The sequence below is a fragment of the Erythrolamprus reginae genome, chromosome 3 (genome assembly GCF_031021105.1).
Source record: "Erythrolamprus reginae isolate rEryReg1 chromosome 3, rEryReg1.hap1, whole genome shotgun sequence".
Taxonomy (NCBI): Eukaryota; Metazoa; Chordata; class Lepidosauria; order Squamata; family Dipsadidae; genus Erythrolamprus; species Erythrolamprus reginae.
In genome coordinates, this window is record NC_091952.1 from 210,846,679 (window position 1) to 210,868,956 (window position 22,278).

General features: G+C 37.1%; 1 protein-coding gene across 1 annotated transcript in view; it reads left to right on the plus strand.

Moving 5' to 3' along the window:
* The window catches only part of XKR4 (XK related 4), a 95,043-nt gene extending 80,950 nt beyond the window's left edge, over window positions 1-14,093 (plus strand). The window contains exon 3 of the mRNA XM_070749166.1: window positions 12,676-14,093. Coding sequence (XP_070605267.1) covers window positions 12,676-13,622 — 947 coding nt within the window. The 3' untranslated portion in view covers window positions 13,623-14,093. The remainder of the gene's footprint in view (window positions 1-12,675) is intronic.
* The last annotated feature ends 8,185 nt before the right edge of the window (window positions 14,094-22,278 follow it).

A 22,278-nucleotide genomic window follows, 5' to 3' on the forward strand; every position in this document is an offset into this window, starting at 1 on the left:
CACCACCTGAAGCTGGTTGGATTGGCTTTCAAATAGGACTAGGTATATATAATGTCAACAAATGTCACTATTTCTTATTATATTAAACCTGCAAGACTAATCTCTCTCTGTGTGTCTGTCTCTGTCTCTGTCTCTCTCTGTGAGATAAGTACTATTCGTACACTCTTTCAACATATGCTGTTGTAATTTGTTCTCTAACCTGTATTATAATTCTAGCTGTTTTTCATAGCGCATGAAGCGATGAGCACCAGTTTGTGACGAGACATCTGCCAGTTTTATCCACTTGATCTTTGCTTAGCTAATTTCATTATTCATCATAAAATCTCAGAGATCTTCACTTAGTCATTGCACATGAGAATATATTTGTAATCTGAAAAAAATGTTCCAAGAGATCAGATTGCTTCTGATGTTTCAGTTAAACGAGTTAAACAGCAGGTTGTGAGATATAGCTTCTGGGAAGAAAATTTAAGGAACATAGCTGGTGAGATAGGGTCAAATTTAGAAGACATTCTCCTGCTGTGACTTCATCCAAATGGAGAGCTTTCCACATTTCTGCTTTGGGTTCCTGTTTTGTCTTTATATGATTCATGTTTTTTTTACAGAGAAATGAGGGCAATTCCAACTTCTGAATGAAATCTTTATTAGCCTCAAATGTCACCATTAAATATCTGGCTATGAACCAAAACGCATCCATTGCAAAGAACTCTCCAAATTAAAGACTTAACAGTAGCAATATTTGTTACCATAAAGAATTTCTAATTCATATTAGGGATAGGAATGATTATATTTTAGATACCGTGTTTCCCCGAAAATAAGACACTGTCTTATATTAGTTTTTGTTCCAAAAGTTGTGCTATGTCTTATTTTTGGGGGGTGCCTTATATTTCTCATATAAGACAAATTCACAGGCAGAAAAGCTGATACCCCCAAAGAAAGTGTACCGTACAGTACACTGATTACAGTACGGTACCTGTCAGTATGGCACCCACACACACAAACGACGGCACTTATATGGTACAACAGTATACTCCCGCTATTGCAGCTTCCGGCCACCAGAGGAACTACAGTCTACGCCCTGTAGTGGAGACTGTAATGGTGGTGAGACAGCAGCAGACTGTTTGCTGTACTGGACAGTACAAACCAATGGAAGGGGCCAGCAGGGGACGCCACATTATTACGGTACCACTATGAACAGCTTTGAATGGTACCGTATGTTTTTCCACCGTACCGTATGTAAGCTTGACTACGCCTTATTTTCGGGGGGGGTGCATTATATTAGCAAATTCTGCAAGACCTCTGACATGCCTTACTTTGGTGGTACGTCTTATTTTCGGGGAAACAGGGTACTTGTGCTATGATAGAAGTCCTGCTAGTTTTCTTGATTCAATCTGATTTACTGATGTGTTGAAGAGGCCCAATTTGGTGTATCAGTTGAGACATCAGATTGGAAACTTGGCTTCTTATCCAGAATATTATTTATTTTAGAAATAATGTGGCAAATAATAATACCATCTTTATTTTTATTATATTGTAAATAACAGCCATGGGTTTCTCCTGGTTCAACCGAATTCTAAGAACTGGTAGCACCAGTGGCAGGAGGCTATGCCCACCCGCCCAGAATGCTCTACCCACCCAGCCCCTCCAAGGCATATCCAAGGCAATACATTTTTTATAGCGGACAAACTATATTCTATATGTGTAACATATTTTTGCCGATAATGAAAACATATAAACCTGGTACAAGCTGAGAGGAGGAGAACCTGTGGTTTAGAAGTTAAAGCTACTGCCTTACAGGCAGACTTCCCAGGTTCAAATCCCGATAAGGCAATGGTTAGCTAGTCTTTTTCATTATCAGCAAAAATATGCTGAACTATTTATTCAAGTAAAGTGGGAGAATCATGTACAAAATGGAAAATGTTATATTCTGTATTTTGGGAATTGGACAGATTATATTTTGCACAGTCATCTCACTATCCCAATGGCTATTTCAGGTAAAAGACTGTATTAAATGTTAATATACAAGATCATTATCATTGTGTCATTATATTATTTATTATTTAGATTCCTACCTCTCTGGCCGGGCTCAGTCGGTGTTAGTGGGGGGTCAGAGGTCAGCTCCGAGGTCTCTCCCTTGTGGGGTGCCTCAGGGGTCGGTCCTCTCCCCCCTGCTATTTAATAACTATATGAAACCGCTGGGTGAGATCATCCAAGGACATGGGGTGAGGTATCATCAATACGCTGATGATACCCAGCTTTACATCTCCACCCCATGTCCAGTCAACGAAGCAGTGGAAGTGATGTGCCGGTGCCTGGAGGCTGTTGGGGCCTGGATGGGTGTCAACAGACTCAAACTGAACCCGAATAAGACGGAGTGGCTGTGGGTTTTGCCTCCCAAGGACAATCCCACCTGTCCGTCCATTACCCTGGGGGGGGGGAATTATTGACCCCCCCTCAGAGAGAGTCCGCAACTTGGGCGTTCTCCTCGATCCACAGCTCACATTAGAGAACCATCTTTCAGCTGTGGCGAGGGGGGCGTTTGCCCAGGTTCGCCTGGTGCACCAGTTGCGGCCCTATCTGGACCGGGACTCATTGCTCACAGTCACTCATGCCCTCATCACCTCGAGGTTCGACTACTGTAATGCTCTCTACATGGGGCTACCTTTGAAAAGTGTTCAGAAACTTCAGATCGTGCAGAATGCAGCTGCGAGAGCAGTCATGGGCTTACCTAGGTATGCCCATGTTTCACCATCACTCCGCAGTCTGCATTGGCTGCCGATCAATTTCCGGTCACAATTCAAAGTGTTGGTTATGACCTTTAAAGCCCTTCATGCCACTGGACCAGAATATCTCCGAGACCGCCTCCTGCCGCATGAATCCCAGCGACCGATTAGGTCCCACAGGGTGGGCCTTCTCCGGGTCCCGTCAACTAAACAATGTCGGTTGGTGGACCCCAGGGGAAGAGCCTTCTCTGTGGCGGCACCAACTCTCTGGAACCAACTCCCCCCAGAGATTAGAACTGCCCCTACTCTTCCTGCCTTCCGTAAACTCCTTAAAACCACCTTTGCCGTCAGGCATGGGAGAATTGAAACACCTCCCCCGGGCATGTTCAATTTATACATGGTATGCTTGTGTGTGTGTCTGTTAGCATATGGGGTTCTTTTAAATCTTTAAATATTTTAAAGTTATTTGGATTATTTATGATTTGTTCTATCTTGTTGTGAGCCGCCCCGAGTCTTCGGAGAGGGGCGGCATACAAATCTAAATAATAAATAAATAAATAAATTCTACATCAGTTTTATCTGATATGTATTAAAATGAGTTGACCTAATTGTATTTATTCTATATACAAGATTCAATTCCACATTGAAGAATGAGAAATAAACATTATAACCACCACTATTTATGTACTGCAGTAAATGGTCATCTCCAGATCTAACAGTGAGAATAGAAAATATTATGCCAGAGAGACACTACAATATATTTTAAACATTGGTACTCGCATTAAACAACTCTTGAGTATGTTTTAAATATTGAGTAAACATGCAGTTGACTATATTTACTGTATTGTCAAAAAGGAGTTCAAAAATGGTCAGTTTGAATTTTATATCAGATCAAGGGTGTAATCTAAGGTACATCAGAACCTGATTATATAAAGCTATCTTACCAAAGCCAAAGGGAATTAAATGGAAATTACAGAGTCATACAGGATGACAAGGTCAACACAAGAGCACATAATAGATATAAACTAAATGTAAATCGCTCCAAATTAGACTGCATAAAATATGACTTCAGCAATAGAGTTGTCACTACCTCGCTCGGCTATTTCTTCCCCTAACCCCAAAATCTTCAACCTTACATTATCTACAGTTAACTCTCACTTTATTTCTAAGAGGTCTGTAAGGGGCGTGCATCAGCACACCATTGTGCCTACCGTCCCTGTCCTATTGTCTTTTTATCCTTTCTATCACTACTTTCTACTTACGTTATGTTAACACAAACTATAATTCTATACTTGTTTGAATAAATGAATGAATGAATAAATAAATAAAATAATAAATAAAATAAAATAATAAAATAATAAAGTAAAATAAAATAAATAAAATAAAATAAAATAATAAATAAAATAAAGTCACATTTTAGAAAAACAGTCCCCAACCTTTGCAGCTTGGTGGCCCATCTGGGGTTAAGGAAGGGAGGGGATCTGGGCCCCATATGTGACATGTTTTTGTGCATACAGCCCTTGCACAGGTGGTGGGGTGATGCACACATGCGCAGCTCAACCTGCACGAGCAGTAAGCGCCCATATATGCAAGTGTATGCTGGCCCACTGCTCTCACAAGTAGAGTTGCATGCATGTGCACTTACCAACCAACCACTCACGCAGCCTATTTCTGAATAGGGCATGGCCCAGAAGAAGGCTCCTGCTTTAAAAGACTTAGCAAAATTTGTGCTGTCTGGGGATATTGGGTAGTTTCCATGTAAGGCAATTGATACTGATCCATAACTTTGGATATAAAGTCTAGACACCTTCAGAAGAAATTTAAAATTGAAGATGTTTGGGGATTGTTGTTAAATGCTCCCTGGGATGCGTATTTTTATAAAGTTTCAATGGGTATTTCAGTAAGTATTAGGAAAAGAAATTTGGTGTAATGCGAAGGCGTCAGCCTAAAAAACAGGAACGGGAGTAGGTTCATGCCAGAAAAGATAGCTGGTGACTTTGAGCCAGTCACTCTCTATCAACCAAGCTCACCACACAGGGTTATTGTTGTGGGAAAGTATTGTAGGAGAAAGTAGTATTACCTATGCTCACCATCTATGAATTGACCAAATAAATAAGCAAAATAAAAATGTAATCCTATTTGTTATTATTGTCATCTTCAACAATCATCATCTTTAGCTTTCCTTTCCCACTCTCTTTATCTCTCTCTCTCTCTCTCTCTTTCTCTCTATATCTATCTATCTATCTATCTATCTATCTATCTATCTATCTATCATATTTCTATGCTGCCCTTCTCAAAGTGACTCAAGGTGACGTACAACCTTATAAATGCAATAAAGAAATCTAAATTACTTTTAAAAGAATTATACAAAATTACTAAAAGTGTTAGAAAACCCCCATGTACATAGTATTGGATGGAGACAATCTCATCACTCAAGGCTCCCATGTCCTCCAGCAGAGGTGGGTCTTCAGAACTTTACGAAAGACCAGGAGAGAGAAGGTGGTATGTATCTCCGGAGGCTGGTTTCTGAAATAGTACTTATTTCTTAAAGTACTTACAATGTGAATTGCATTTTACCCCATCCCACACATTTTTATATATTTGGGTGAGACTAGATACTAGCTTTTGATGCATTAGAAACAAATTTGCCACAATTGGAGTCTGAATATAATTTATTTTTTAATCAATTTCTTACATTAATTAATTTAAAGATACTAACTCTTGCTTCCAAACAGATGTCAAAAAGCAAACACAAAGGGAAATTGTTTGCTGCAGATTTGATTTCCGAAAGTAATAAAGATAATTTCAAGGCAGTACCTTTCAAGATGCTTGTATAAATCTAGATTGCTTTTAAAGAGTTCTTTTGAATTTTCTTTGAATTAATTTTCAGAAGAATAGTATATAGGAAAACAATGATGAGATGTTGAAGTCAAAAAGAAACCTAGAGTGGCATAAGGAAAGGAGAAAGTTCATGTACTTGACATTTGCAACCTTGGACATGCACAGCATAGCTTTCTTACAGCTGCTCAATATCTGCTGTGATATTCTTGTGCAAACAAATGTGTAAATGTGTGCTATGGTATTTCCAGAATTTATATAGCATTGAATCGTAAAACTGAAAAAGTAATACATCTGATGTTTCATGTACGGTACTTTGACCTTTATTGTTTGGATCATAAACCTTGTTAATATCCTGACTTCTATTCAGTGAAATTTTGGAAGGAAAATGCTCTACATCAGGCTTATTTTATCTTCAAGGTAAATTTGGGGTATTTCAATGAGATAAAAAGAGACTTTGATATTAAAATAAATCCTTATTTCTGAGACAAAAAATCACAGGTGAACTTTAGAAATAGGCACAAAAATATCTTAACATTTTAAATGCTAAATAATACTTGATATATTTAATAAGTTTATGAATTAAGATTTTCAATAGTGAACAATTATTACAATGAAAACAAGAAAATTTGAATACCGGCAATTGAATGGTCTGTTACAAGTAGGTAACCTTTTTAATTTGCTTAAACAAGGGGTGGAAAATAAAATAATTTCACAACTCTTGTGAATGAAAAAGAAAGATTCATTTCTATGTCTGCCATAAATAAATTTATGAAAATAATATTTTTTACACTTTTTTGTGGTTGAGTATTTTTCTCAAGTATTATATATTTGCTTATTTATAAAATTTATATAGTTGACGATCTCACAAAAATTCTGATTGTCATAAAACAATTAATTAAACAAAAAACTATATAATGTTTTTACATTATTAAAATGTAAAAAAAAGAACATAAAAGGACCCTCCTGCCTGATGACATAGCCAGGTCTTAAGGGATTTCTGAAGAATTAACAGAGGTGGAGCCAGCCTCACTTCAAGAGAAAGAATGTTCCATAAGATGGGTGCCATGGCACAGGAGAGACCTGCCAAGGGTAATTTGGTAGCACATGCTTGGTGTTGCATCTGCAAGACACACTATTTCTGCCCAGCAACCCAGAAACATTGCCCATTGGCTGAGGTGTGACAGCTCACCTGGCCAGGATGCAGGCTATTGGTTGTTCGTTTGACAGTTGCTATATAAATAGCAGCTGACTGAAAGAGAGTTGCTCTCTGTTTGTGTTGCTTTTAACGTTGCCTTAATAAAAGGATTTCTCTTGAACCTGTTTCATCTCAGAGCATGTGTACCCTTGTTCTCCCTTCAGAATACCGGTGACAAAGGTAGGATCACTGACGAGATGGTAAAGAGAGGGATGATCAAGATGACTTTTCTTTATGTTCTCTTCAACCAGCTATGCTTTTAAGGATAACCTCACAGGCACAACCAGCCACCAAGACATGGGACACGTACTTGAACAATTTGAATATTTCCTGCAGGCCAACAGTTATGCTGAGCTGTCCAGTTATAGGAAGCAAGCTCATTTTCTAAATTTGTGTGGCCTGCAGAACCTCATGATGGCTAGAGCTCTAGTGGCCCCACACCTAATTTATAAAGTGCCCTGGTACACCCTGCTGGGCAAACTGCAGAACCATTATCCATCAGCCCCATCACATCTCTCACAGCATTTTGCATTCCGCAAGAGAATCCAGAGGGATGGGGAGTCCATCAACCAATAGATGGCTTCCCTCAGGGATACCAAAATCCATTACAAGTTCTGGGATTTGGATTATTCCCTCCTAGAACAGTTAATATGCAGTGTGAAGAAAGTGCTACTACAATGTCTTCTGCTGTCAAAAAAGACATCAGCCTTCAGTCTGCCCTGGACAAAGCCTGCACTTCTGAGATATAAGGAAAATCAACAGCCTGAGATGTATAGGACTCTTGACTTCAACTGCCGTGGACCGATCCGCTACAGTCCACCATGACTATGCTGCCCTCAACAACCTGCTAGATGATAAAGATGATGTGAGTCACCTCCAGTCATCAAACGCAAACAAGAGGACAAATGACCGAACACTGCCTAAGGCACCATGCCTGGCCTTTGGCGAGAACTACCTCAGGTCCCTATGCAATTTTAAAATGGCAGTTTGCCAGTGGTGTGGAAGATAAAATAAAAGGACCCTCCTTCCTGATGACATAGCTACGTCTCAAGGGATTTCTGGAGAATTAACGGTGATATCGTCAAAGGAAGAATGTTCCATAAGATGGATGCCATGGTAGAGAAAGGACCCACCAAGGGTAATTTGATAGCACATGCCTGGAAGCTGCCAAATGTAAGCTCCCTAACAGACAGCACCAGCAACTACGGAACTATGATCGGGCTTGATAAATTACAGCTTGAAAATTAAAGAGTAGCTACGATCGGCATCTCACCTCTGACTTGTCCTCTTCTCTCCTCAGCCTTGCACCACAGAATCCTCTCTTCTTCTCTCCCTCAGACTTGTCCCACAGAAGCTTCCCCTATCCTTTCCCCTTCTCTCCCTCAGGCTTACCACACAGAGGCCTCTATTCTCCTATCCCCTTCTCTGCCTCAGCATTGCCCCACAGAATGCTCCCCTATTCTATCCCCTGCTTGCTGTGCAAAAGTAAAAATGCACCTGAAGCTCCTTTAATCTGCTTGTGTTTTACATTTGGAACATTTATTTTCAGGTGAGTAGGGGAAGTAGAACTCCTTAGCACCAGAGGGCTGAGCACCCTGAGCACTAGAAGCCAAGAGAAACATATCTCTCTTCTCAAAATCCTAGCCAACAGTGAGACCAACCACTTCTGTAGTTGTGGGTCATTGAAAAGACCTTGAAGCTCCCCAGAAGGCTTCCCATTGGCATTAATCACCAATCGGAAGTCCCTGTGGCCCTTAGAACAGAATCAACACCAGCCTTAAGTTCCAGAATATACTTGTGTTAACACAGCAACTTCTGCAGATGGCTAACAAGTTGTGGATTAATGCCTGGGTAAATTCCACAATGGATATCCCTCTCATTGTCATCATCACCAACAAAATATATCAAACAGTATTACTGTGTGAGCAAGGAAACAGGAAGGAGCCTAAACATGGCTTAGTTCAACAGTTCTGTAGTAAAGGTGCTTGGTCCTGTGAAAGCAAAAGTGAAACTGAAACTCCTTTGCATTTGGATCAGATTTATTTTCAGGTGGGGAGGGGGAGTAGAACTCCTTAGCATCAGAATATGTTAATAGTAATATAGAAAATACTGATGCTCTGATGGTAATTTTGAAAATCCTTTTTTTAGTTTGTACCTAGAAGCCAAGATGAACATATGTGATAAATTTCAAATTTATAGGCTTTATGGTTCTGGAGATTTCATGATTAATGCATGTTTGTGTGTATACACACACATAACTTATATTGTTGTATAGGTTTTACTTGTATAATATACTATTTAATAAAGTTATGGGGGAAAGGGAATTCGGCGTTTTGAATTTGACCTGGAAGCAAACTGGCAGCCAATGCATCTTGCGGAGGAGAGGTGTTCTAAAAGTACACAAACCTGCCTGCAGTACCACCTTTGCATCAGAGGAAGCTTCCAGATACTCTTCCGTGGCACCCTATGTGAAGTGAATTTATGGTGGTATGATTGAGGGGTGGCGTGTCTAGAACATGTGTGACTGTGAAAAGAGCCCCCTGATATTGGAAGGGGCACAACACGAAGATGTGCAAAAGGTCCAACTGTCACCTACTCTTTGAGAAGATTCCCCAGATTTTGCATTGGGTCTGTCTGGACAGTGCAAACCCATCCAGCACCAAAGATGGCATAGGCCTAGAACCTCATAATCATTCAAAGTTTATTTATTGATTTAAATTTGGATTTACTCTGTTGTTTCCCATCCAGACTCTTTTTAAAGACTCCACACACCAGGATAAGATATTCACAGCATTGCTTAAGTTATCATGAGCAGCCATGTAAAACTGGGTAGGATTAACGTGCTGATAAAACCTCACCCATGGAGCCAAATATACTCACACACCTCATGTTAGATGTGGAAAAGGAGAGTCCACCAAACCTTGCAGTACTTCACATAAAAGGGTCCAAAAATCGGATCTCTGCCTCCCAACAGCAACAATGGCTGAATGAACAGTGGAAAAAGGATGCCAACCCCCACAACATGGTTCCACCCATCTCCTGAGCCAATCGCCTGAACCAATACAAAAGGATAATACCCTGTTTCCCCGAAAATAAGACGTATCCCGAAAGTAAGGCATGTCAGAGGTTTTGCAGAATTTGCTAATATAAGGCATCCCCTGAAAATAAGGCGTAGTCAAGTTTACATATGGTACGGTGGAAAAACATACGGTACCATTCAAAGCTGTTCATAGCGGTACCGTAATAATGTGGCGTCCCCTGCTGGCCCCTTCCATCGCTTTGTACCATCCAGTACAGCAGACACAGTCTCCACTACAGTGCGTAGACTGTAGTTCCTCTGGTGGCTGGAAGCTGCAATAGCGGGAGTATACTGTTGTACCATATAAATGCCGTCGTTTGTGTGGGTGGGTGCCATACTGACAGGTACCATACCGTAATCAGTGTACCGTACGGTACACTTTCTTTGGGGGTGTCAGCTTTTCTGCCTGTGAATTTGTCTTATTTGAGAAATATAAGGCACCGCCCGAAAATAAGACGTAGCAGAACTTTTGGAGCAAAAATTAATATAAGACAGTGTCTTATTTTCGGGGAAACACGGTATGATCAATAATATTGAAAGCTGCAGATAGATCAAGTAGAACAAGGATGGTGCACAACCCAATCCCACCCTCATCAGAATTCATCCAAAAGCATGACCAATACTGTTTCTGTCCCATATTTAGGTCTTCATGCCTACTGAAAAGATCCAGATAATCCTCTTTTCAAGGATGTCCAAACCTGCTCTGCAACCATTTCTCAACCACATGTATGCATTTTACAAAAAAAAAAAATAATAATAACTAAGAAAACATAACAAGTTGCTTTCACAATTTCAAAGACACTTAATCTCTACTATTATGTCTTATTCATTTAGGCCTGTTAATAGGATAGCTAACAAATTGTTTATTATAGCAAGTTTACAGCAAAAAGCAAAGCAGACTCAAAAACATTAAATTGTGCTGCAGTACCACCTAGTGGATTATTTATATTGTGAATTGTGTGAATATATTTTTTTTCTGCTTTAACAAATTACATATGATATATTCCCTTCTTGTTAGCAAAATACAGCCCCTTTCTTAGCAAAATACTCTCGTATCATTTTAGTACTTCAGTGTCTGCATGGTTGTTTGAATTTTAACAAAGAAAAATTCAGAAAAAACAATAGCAACATTAGTTTAAACTGCTTTGCCACATCACATTTTATTGTATTCTTCCAGGATTTTTGGCTAATTTTACTTTCCCTTTTCTGGGAAAATAATTATTACTCAGAATAGTGGTGGGATTGGGGATCAGGGAAGAGCAAAAGGAAAATCATACTGTTATTTTTGGGGAAACTCAGAACCTGGCCAACTATCTTACTCTCTTACATATTTAATCACAACTGCCGTGCCATATGGCTTAACAGAATCTCTCTATATATAAGCCAAATACCACTCACACATCATCACAAAATCTCCAGAACTGTAAAGCCTACAAACTTGAAACTTGGCACATAAGTTCCTCTTGGCTTCTAGGTGCTCACTAAGAAAGGGTGTTTTTTTTCCGAAATGACCATCAGATCATTAGTATTTCTTATATTATTATTATTAACGCAGTCTGATGCTAAGACGTTAGACATTCTACTCCCCTCCCCACCTGAAAACAACTCTGTTCCAAATGCCAGTTGTCTCACATTCCGCTACCTCAGTTCCACTCCTTCACTCAGGAGCAGTTTTGGAAAATTTATCAAGTCTGATCGTAACTACTCATTAATTTTCAGGCTTTAAGTGTCAATATGTCACATAGTTTCATAGTGAAGCACAGGTATCCAGTTACTAGTAATACAATATTTCAACATATGTGTTTCTATATTCAGCCTGTTTGAGCATAAAGTTAATTCAAAAAGAATTAATCTTTCTCTTGAAGTGATGTTGGTTTGTTTTGGGATATAATGTTAGATTTTATATACTGCAGTTTCAGGAGAAATCAGAGAATGAGACTGGAGGATTTTACATTTTAACCTTGATAAAAGCTCGCTGAGGGCATCAGAATGATGCTTTCTTCAAACACTCAAAAAGAAGAAAGATAAGATCTGTTTTTACACATTGCAGAATATGAAATAATGGTTATAAGAAGGAAGATTATGGCTGAATATTAGAAAATTCTCTCAGCAGTAGGGATGGTAGAACCATCAATCCTGAAAAGTGGCAAATACTAGACAGCCATTTAGACCTTTCAAAATGTTTGTTCTATGTTCAATATATTTTTAGTGTGTTAAAAAAAATCTGAATGTTTCCTCTCACAAACAAGGAAGATGGATTGAATCTAATGATACCATCATGATAAGGTAGGCCATCAGAATTGGAAATTTAGCTAAATTTATGTCCATGCTGAAATAATGTTTTTAACAAATGCTCATCTTAATTTTTTAGATGTTTTTCTATAAAATATCCTAGTTCTCCCACAATTCATCTGTTGAAGGGCAGCACATAGTGCATCTTTAATTGAATTCTGAGTCTTTGGGGATTTGTGTGTGTGTGTGTGTGTGTGTTTCAAGCTGTTACATAATATTGTTGTCTTACTACTGGTATACTGTTACAGTTTCTGCCTGTAGGATAATTTTTGTCTTGTAAATTTTTAGGAGTCCATTACAGTTATGTTTGCTAAATAAACATTTTCAGCAGTGAAAAGTGTCCCTGCACCTTTAGATGCCTGTTACAAAATGTCATTTATCAGATTGCAATCTTCCAGCATAATTCTTTGTTTGATGGGTCCACTGGAAGAAAACATGCACCGGCCTTTCTAATAGAAGTGTAATGAGATTATGCTTCTTTTTTTTCCAACAGTGTCCATCTTTATTAATAGCATGTGCTAAATTTATTGCCCTTCCTTTTCCTCTAGGTCTTACTGCAGCAGCATCCCTGGTATCTTTGGCATGGGCCCTGGCTTCATATCAAAAAGCTCTTCGTGACTCCCGGGATGACAAGAAACCTATCAGCTACATGGCTGTAATTATTCAGTTCTGTTGGCATTTTTTCACAATCGCAGCCAGAGTGATTACTTTTGCTCTCTTTGCCTCTGTTTTTCAATTATACTTTGGGATCTTCATAGTCCTTCATTGGTGTATCATGACTTTCTGGATTGTCCATTGTGAAACAGAATTCTGCATTACAAAGTGGGAAGAGATTGTGTTTGACATGGTTGTTGGAATAATTTATATATTTAGTTGGTTCAACGTCAAGGAGGGAAGGACACGTTGTAGGCTTTTCATTTACTATTTTGTGATCCTTTTGGAAAACACCGCCTTGAGTGCTCTTTGGTATCTGTACAAGGCTCCTATGATTTCTGATGCATTCGCCATACCAGCACTGTGTGTGGTGTTCAGCAGCTTTTTAACTGGCATTGTTTTTATGCTGATGTACTATGCCTTCTTTCATCCTAATGGACCACGATTCGGGCAGTCACCAAGCTGTGCTTGTGAGGATACTGTAGCTGCCTTCACTCTTCCTGCTGAAGTAGCATCAAGTACATTAAGGTCTATTTCTAATAATCGGAGTGTCACAAGTGACCGGGATCAGAAATTTGCCGAGAGAGATGGGTGCGTACCTGTCTTTCAAGTGAGACCAACTGCTCCTTCAACCCCTTCATCCCGACCGCCAAGGATTGAAGAATCCGTCATCAAAATTGATTTGTTCAGGAATAGGTATCCGGCATGGGAAAGACATGTATTGGACAGGAGCCTCAGAAAGGCCATTTTAGCTTTTGAATGTTCTCCTGCACCCCCACGACTACAGTATAAAGATGACGCCCTTATACAGGAGCGATTGGAATATGAAACAACACTATAAATACAATGAATAAAGAAAACTCAGTGCAACGGCTATGATGCATCCAAATCAAAGGGTAATAATAGGGCCGTGGCAATAACTTAATTTCATACCACAGCAGATCAGGAAGCTATAGCAGTGTCCTTAGTCTGACTACCATCATGATTATCATTTGATCCACTGTACCACAGTCTATCTCAGTAAGCCTAAAAGGAGCAGCATACAAAAACCTCAAAGAATCATTATTTTTGACTGAGATATAGACTTAGTTCAATTATTCTGATTTTAAAGTGCATTATACACAATTTAAAAATAAGGCAGGAAGGGTTGAATGAGTGACATCCAACATACTAGTGAGTGGGGTTTTCTTTTCTTTTTTTTTCCTTTTTAGATAAATCTCTACATATATTTTTAAGCTTAGTATGTTTGCATACTTATTTACAAAGCAAAACAGCAGTTTAGAAAAAATTATCAGAACTAAATTCATACAAGGTGATGTTACTGTTATATGAAAGAAATTAATATAATTATCTTGCATAGATTAACCATGAAACATTTTCAAATGAAAGACATTGAATAAGGCATTAAATTTTTTTCTCTAATCTACAATTTATAATCAAAGAAGATATTAATTTTTATTTTATTAAATTTTATTTCCTTTTTTTAAACAAAAAACCAATATTTTATGTAAAACTTCAGGGTACTTTTTAACAGAAATTCTATGCAGATGATTCCCTCTTCCCTTCTCAAGTTTCAAAAAGAATTGGTTTGGAGTTTGGATGGTTATTAAAAATGTAAATTAAATGATAATCATGATTGGATTTCAATTAGAAAGACAAAAACAAAAGGGAAGGAGGGAGATGGAAAAATATCAAAAAGGTATGTATCCTATGTCCTGTGAAGATTACATTCAGAACAAAAGAGAATAGGTGTTGTAATCTACTACATATGAATAAAGCATCACAGAATGCTATAACCTTTTAGTGCCAAATATTGTGTAATTACAAAATTAATATAATGGTTTGAAGAAGAGATAATGTGTGACATGTCCTAAAGAGGTTGGAAAGAATACATTGTTCTTTCTACAATTATAGTCAATGGTGTTTAAGCAAAAAATATTCCCTGGTTTGTAAGCATATAAACTACAGTATATACTTTATAAATACTGTAATCTACAGTAATCTACCTTATGCACAAGATTTTCTTGAAAAGGGGTAAAACTTGTTTCATTGTACTTGGACATAATACAATATTGTGTTTCAGTTTCACAAAAATGTGTTTCAGTGAGCCTTGGATTTAATGCTATCCCACCTTTTGTCATTTGACACAGCATGGATACAGGATCAAAAATGTCCATTTCTATTCTAGGTGAATTGCTATGTTAAGATTAGTCAAAACAAATGATTTTCATGTGTGGCTTAATGCTCAATGTTTTTCTAGCTACTCCTATTTCTGGTTAATAACATGAAACTTGTCTTTGATTAGCTACACAAGGAGTGTTAAACTCACGTCATGTTTTCATCACGTAACGTATTGTGATTCCCCCCCCCCTTTGTTAACATGTGCGGGTGTGGCCAGAGCATGATACATCCACCCTTTGGGCCAAGAGTTTAATACCCCGGAACTAGACAAAATAAAATTAATCTAAATTTCACTTTTAGGTATATTTTTTGTTTTTAAACAAGTTAAAAGTTAACACAAACTAATAAAAAGTAAGGAAGAAAATAGAGAAAAGAAAAAGACGCATTAAAAATGCATCCAAAAATAATCTAAAATTTCAGTAGTATTCCCTTCACAGGTACATCAAAAGAAGAAGAGAAATACATAAATCCAAAGTTTACTGTGGCTCACTTTTGTACAGCTAAACTACACTTTAGCCTTATATCCAAACCAGCTCACTGTCAAAACTCAGTTTTGCAAATAGGTATCTGGGCATGATTCCAAGAAGTATCTTTTCTTACCTTAAAAGTATCCTTGATGGTGCTTTTGGTTGCATTAAAGGTGCAAGTCAAAATTTGATAGTATTTTTTTTAACAAAAATTGGTGCAAACTGGAATAACTCATGGATTATGTCAATATTTTTGTAAAGCAAAAACTCAGTAAACAAGTTGTTACTTTTATAGGCAGAATCTTTTCACCTGTAACTCATTCTCTATTAACTTGGTTTAAAAATTAGTCCATAATTATATCTGCTAGTCCTTTGTAAATTAATATAACTGCGTAGTCTTAATGCTATATTAGTTTGTTTCACAATATCATGCAATATGACAATGTCCATTACTACCTTTCAAAACAGTGAAAATTTCAGATGAGTGCTTCAGATTTAGTGCTGTGTGTACAGTGGATGCTTTATAATGAATGCTGATGAACTCTAAACTATGAAAATCAGCATTTTCCAATCTGGAATTCTTCAATGTTTTTGGGAACTTAATTTGCAGAATGTGAAGCTACAACAGTGGAGAATTGTAGGTTCGAAAAAGCCAATTTATAATTAGATTTCACCTGAAATTTTGCAGATCCGTAGTGAGGTTATAGTTTGCTTGTTTCTACTTCAATTAATCTCCAGATAGTGGAAAGCTGTATTTTCATAATGTTTTTGCAACATATTGCAAAAAGTGAGTTGGCTCATTGTGTTATTTTTTAGCAAAGGTATAATCACCTATTTCAAATATCAGCAAGTTGTTTATGAATATAAGCAGTTGCAATAAGCAGGTATGTGAAGCAGTTTTTTGTACTGTTGTATTGACAGAAAACAACTTCCCTTCCCAAAAATAGCTCTACGTAAATGTGCATGTCATTCAGCAGCCTTCTTTGCAATTGAAAATGTCCTGCTTCAATTCAATTAAGTCTTTAAGATTATGGCATGTTGAATTTGCACTGCTTTAAGCCATGGTGCAATTATATTGGCAAAATTTATCTCGTTATTTCAATAGATATATGAATTGAAATTGTGGGATTCACAATTTGTGGGATGCTTTCAATACAAATTCAACATGTATGATGGGTAATACTGATCTGTTACTAATTTCAAGCGGCCCTCAGTCTGATTTCAAAAATTGAAAAATCTGACAAGAATGGTCCATCATTTTTCTGAAAATTTGGTGCTAGGGTGAAAGAGAGGCAGGTGTGGGCATCCTGTTGTGCACGTGCAAGATAGCGAAAGGAGGGGGAAAGATGAAAGTGAACGCATCATATCACACTCTTCCCTGCCACTCACACCCATTGTTTCAGCTTTACCAAAGTTCTCCAATAAATTTTTGTTGAAGGAGGACAGCCTTTAACAGCACAAAGATCACCTCATCTGTATGCGATGCATGAATTTCAGCAAAGCTCCTCTCCATCAACAGCTTGCATTTGTGGGTTATTTTCATAGCATGTCTTCTGCATAATGTTACATCTGCCATTATAATGTGTGGGACAAGATACAGTATAAGAGAAGAGGAGGTTTGAGTTTTGCAAAGTTTGTTCAAAAGTGATTAACAACATCAGGTTTGAACAGAAAGGTCTGGACAAAAAAGCAGGATGCTTTTTTCTCATTTGGGTTTTTTAATAGTAAATAATATGGATATTTTTGGAGTTTGTGAGGACTACTATGTCTTAAGATTGAACTAATGGGTCCTGCATATATTTGCATGTTTTAGTAATTGCTATCTTATAAAAGATAATTCATCAATTCAGAGATATAATTCATTACTATGTTACTTTTTCCACTATGGACAATTTGGACAATTTTAAGAATTTCATGAAGACAATCTCTTTCTTCTCTTCTTTAGCTAGGAAGGAGCCTTTATATTCACAGAATGGCCCTTCTTGATGTACCACAATGTTTAGTTATTTCTGTATTGATATGGATGGAGTTGCCTACATGATTTTTTGCTTCTAATATACATAATTATGTTGTAATACTGTGAAAAGTCTACAATACAATTCCATGACATACTCTTCTGTCTTGAATACAGGATTCAGTTTTTCTGCTTCAGTGTTATGATCATATATAATTATTTTATACAATGTCCTCGAATTTATTTCATTGGTGTAATTTTACAGGAATGATGTTATTAGTCTACCATATTCATGTTCCCATTTTATTTCAAAGGAACCAATGGCAATATAACCTTTCACAAAACTAATGTTGGTCCATTCTAGGCAACCATTAACATATAAGGCTCAGCAAATGCCCTCCTGCTACCTATACCTCCTTCTTTTCTATTGACAAGTAAGAAAAGCAAAATGACCCGACTTTTCTCACTACCTATCCTTAGATGCAAAAAGTGAAACTTTTAATTCAAGTACAGTTTGCTGCAACTTTTTTTATCCATTCCCAAAATGGACTAAACTTTGTGCTAGTGGATTTTAAAGAGGCAAAATGAGCACTTGCTTCTTCCCCCCTCCTCCAAGGAAGGCTTTACAAGGCTTCTTTTGCATCCTGGCCTCACCCACCTTTGGAGAGTAGCTCTCAATAACTACACCAGACAGACGCACAAGCTAAAGGATGTTGCATATCTTTAATATACCCCCCTGGACTGCCGCCATATGGACCTACAGTGATCCTGTTTGCTTAACCTATTTAACTAGATTGGGATGGGGTGTTAACATCTTGCATGGAATCAATCTTGGGATCCTTTTTTGTTCTGATAATGGTAGAATGGTTTCTTCAGTTTGCTACATCATATGAACAAGTATAAGGGGATGAATAGAAATATAACCCTTTATTTTTGTCTTAGAAAGATAATCATTAAATGATATCTAATTTGGGCTTCAGAAAAACATTATCTTTTCATTCATTCTGCTATTCATATTTTGTAAAGTTCACAAAAGGGAAAGTTATCTAAATTCCCCCTCAATTGCATCAGCAGTAGTTATAATCTCAATTCAGCATTTATTTTTGTTTTTGTTATTTTTCAATCTCAACTATTTTTAAAAAAAATTAAAATAAAATAAAAAGCTTCTTACAATCTTTGCAGAAGATAGTAGGCTAGGCTAGTGATTGTGTGATCAGGAAATATAAACAGTTGTAAATTGTACAGTTTCTAACAAACAAATGACTACATCAATGTGGTTTTGCTCAAATATTTGATTTTGTCAGAAACACTCCCTCCAAATCAAGCCAGTTCAATTTCAAGTTTTCTTCCTCAGCGTCATTTCTTGTCTTTAATACATCTACCTCTGGCTCCATTGGCTCCATTGACACAGTAAAAACCTCACTCCAAGTCTTGAAGATAGCATTAGAGAGGGCTGCTTAGAGAGGGTTGTAAAGCACTATGAAGCCATATATGCTATTGATATTATTGCCTGAAATACTCTGATAAAGAAGTAGTTGCATCATCTTCAGAAATGTTGCTCTCTCCCACCTTTGCTTGCTATGTGAGAGAATAGCAGGCAGATCTTTACATCAGAGACACATGGATGATCAACATCCGTCATGAGTCCCATTGCGATTGGGCGGCATAGAAGTCGAATGAATGAATAAATAAATAAATAAATAAACAAACAAATCATACTTTCTCTCCAAGTGATGGTGCCCTCTGTTTCCAAGATGTCTGCAGCAGGCTTCCATAGTATGCAAAAGTCATAACTCTTTTTTGTCATTTACCATAGACTGCAGTTGCTTAGACATTAGTTCCCCTTACCCCAAGTTTCCAGTTAAAACACAATAAGAATCATAACCTAGTTGTGCTTTCTCCATGACTTTTGGGCTCAGTTATTGTGACAATAAAACCGAAGGGCTAGAGGTTCCTAAAGCAAAAGTAGTATATAGACTTAACAAAAAAGCAAAACAAAATAAATGAATGATAAACTTTGTATGACTGCTTCCATTACCCTCCTGGACCCTGTAATGCAAATAGGCTCATTATTAGCATACTCTTTCTTTGCATGGCCAGTGATAAAGCTGCTTTCAGCTGGTAGAAGCTATGATTTTGCAGTGTGAACTTGTAAGGACAGTATCTTTGCTACTCAGATGGGATGCATGGCACTGCTGTTGCTTTTTAGTGGCTTCATATGTTGGCATTCCTAGGAGTCAAGGGCTAATATAAGAGGAGACACAGCAGAATCCTTGAAGACCAGACCTGAAGCTGACTCCCAGCAAGCCCAGAATATAGAATGTAAGAAATTAAGGGAAATTCAGTAAGATGAAAAATGAACTGAAAGTAAATGGGTTTGGGGGGTTTTCTATTTGTTTGTTTCAACAGGAAAAACTGAATTCATTTTTTTCTAAAAAGAAAAAAAGCTCTTTATCTTCCCTGTGCAGTGCTCCCCAATATTTGTCCTAGTGATTCTATTGAGTAAAATGGATAGAAAAATTTCAAAATACCTTTGAAACAGAGTTTGTTCCACATCTGAAGATTAATGTTTATGTCAACTACATGCACTTTTTTTTCCTGGAAAATGTGTGGGAATTTCTGCCAAAGCTCTATTAAATGGGCATTATCTTATAATTGCTGGTTCAAATGGAAGTCTCATTTTGATATGTTAACACTATTCTATTACTGTATTTTTGTTACCTTATATTGATATGTCTGGAGTGATATCTTCCAGTTAGGTTGAATCTCAGCCTCAAGAATTTCAGTCTGTACAATCACTGTTTCCATTAGCTATGAATTCTGTAACCAAGATGGAAACTGAAAAGGCATAATGCATTTTGCTGATACAAAATATATGTAAAAACATACATATGTACCACAATATCTTTGTATTGAAAATGAGATTGTTCTTTTTCATTTTTGTTCCATGGAGAAAAATATACTACATTGGTATGGGATGACTCTAATATAAAGACTACACTACAGTAAATGTTTGCATAGAGGGTATCATCTAAGAAACAGAAAGATTGACAAGACTTACGTGGGATCTTATGAAATGTTAAAAACATTTGAGATGCAGAAAACAAATGGGGCTTAATTTATTAAGTTTTCTTATTTGTGAAATTCTAATAATGCAAAGCCATTTTATTGTTGATCAATTACATTTCCAAGAGTTGGAAACTTATACCACTATTTGTCTAGCTATGTTTAAAATCTATGTTTGTTTTTTTACAGTAGACTACCTCAGCAAACTTTAATTTTCATTCTTTTTACAATTTACAACGTTTTGAAAACAAAATATTTTTTTCCAAATTATACCAATTAGTATTTAGAAAGAATAATCTGTGGGACAGGAAAGACTTACCCTAGATCATTAAGGAATATGGAATACACTTCCTCACCATGAAGCATTTATGATATTTTCATGCAGACAGGTTTCTGTATTTATTTTATCTTTTTTGTAAAGAAAGAAAATCCTTTTTGCATCTAATTGCTGGATGTGACGTGGAAGCTTGAACAGAGTCCTAATTCATACCAACCACATGGTGGCAATAGCATACAGCGTTTCTCACTGAAAAACATAATAACAGGAATATGCTGGTATAAGAACTCACTGTGTCCTCCATCTGGATTGCTAGACTTTGATGTTCAGCTCAGTATCCATAAAGCTGCTTTAGGAATGTGAGTCTATGGCATACAATTCTAAATATCAAGGAACCAACCCATATAAACTGCTTGTATATGCTTACTTTGTCTTAAGAGTTGTATTTTTCCTATTGATAAATTAAGGGTTTCCCTCACTTTGTTTATCCTGTATCAGTAATCTACGTATAAGAAATACCAGGAAAAAAGTAATGAAAAGTTACCCTTTGCAGACTAGAAAATGGCCAATGATTTCTCAGCTCCTGATGTAAACTGTTGCATTTTAAGCAGATTGTGCTAGTTGTAACTGTGCTTTTACTCAATAGTTACCATTTTCGGATCATCTTTATGTTTATGGGAACCATGTAGATATATTTCCCTCGAGCACAGTGACTTGAGTTGAATGATATTCCTGACAGTTCTTGTGCTATGACCTGTAAACATTGTACAAATGTACTTGGTATTTCGTTTGAAATGAAGACTCAAATAGATAATGGAACAGAAATCCTTCCTGTAAATACCTATATTCAGACTCCATGTATACAAACATTCCTTTTGAGTCCTGATTGTGAAGAGTGTCTTGATTGGCTAGAGACCATTGCCTTGCACTGACAGTGGTTAAATGTAAAGAACACAGTGTTGAAGTATTTGGTGTACTACAGTACCATAGTTCTTTTGGTCTGTTAAGTAAGTTACAATTTGTGATGAAATGAAATTCAAAGTAGTGCTTCATACTTAAACATTTCTTTGAATACAACTTGATTTTTCTTGTAAAACTTTAAAAGAAAACTTGAAAAATTTTATATATTTGGATTTTGTAGATTTTTTTATTTTATTGCAACAAGAAGTACCAAATCATTAAATAAAGTACACTGTGGTCATTTTACTGACACTGTGGAGTCTTTTTACCACAATGTTGGCCCAACACCAAAGCTGGGTGGTTCATTTCACCTGGTGCAAGTTAACCAATAATCACAATAAACACAAGTGCATGGGAACATATAAAAATGTTTATTTCTGTGCAGAGGTAAAGAAGTCAGCTGTGGGGTTGAAAACTCAAAACAAGCACTCCCTATGTCCCCTCACAACATTTATTTATACATATTAAAGGTTGCATCAGCAGTTTGATTGGATGAATACATTTTTTTCACCACACACTTTAACTTTTGGTGGAAAGGTTTTCCTAGCACTAAGGAAGGCAAGTCGGTAACTTCTTTCTTTCTAGGAACTTC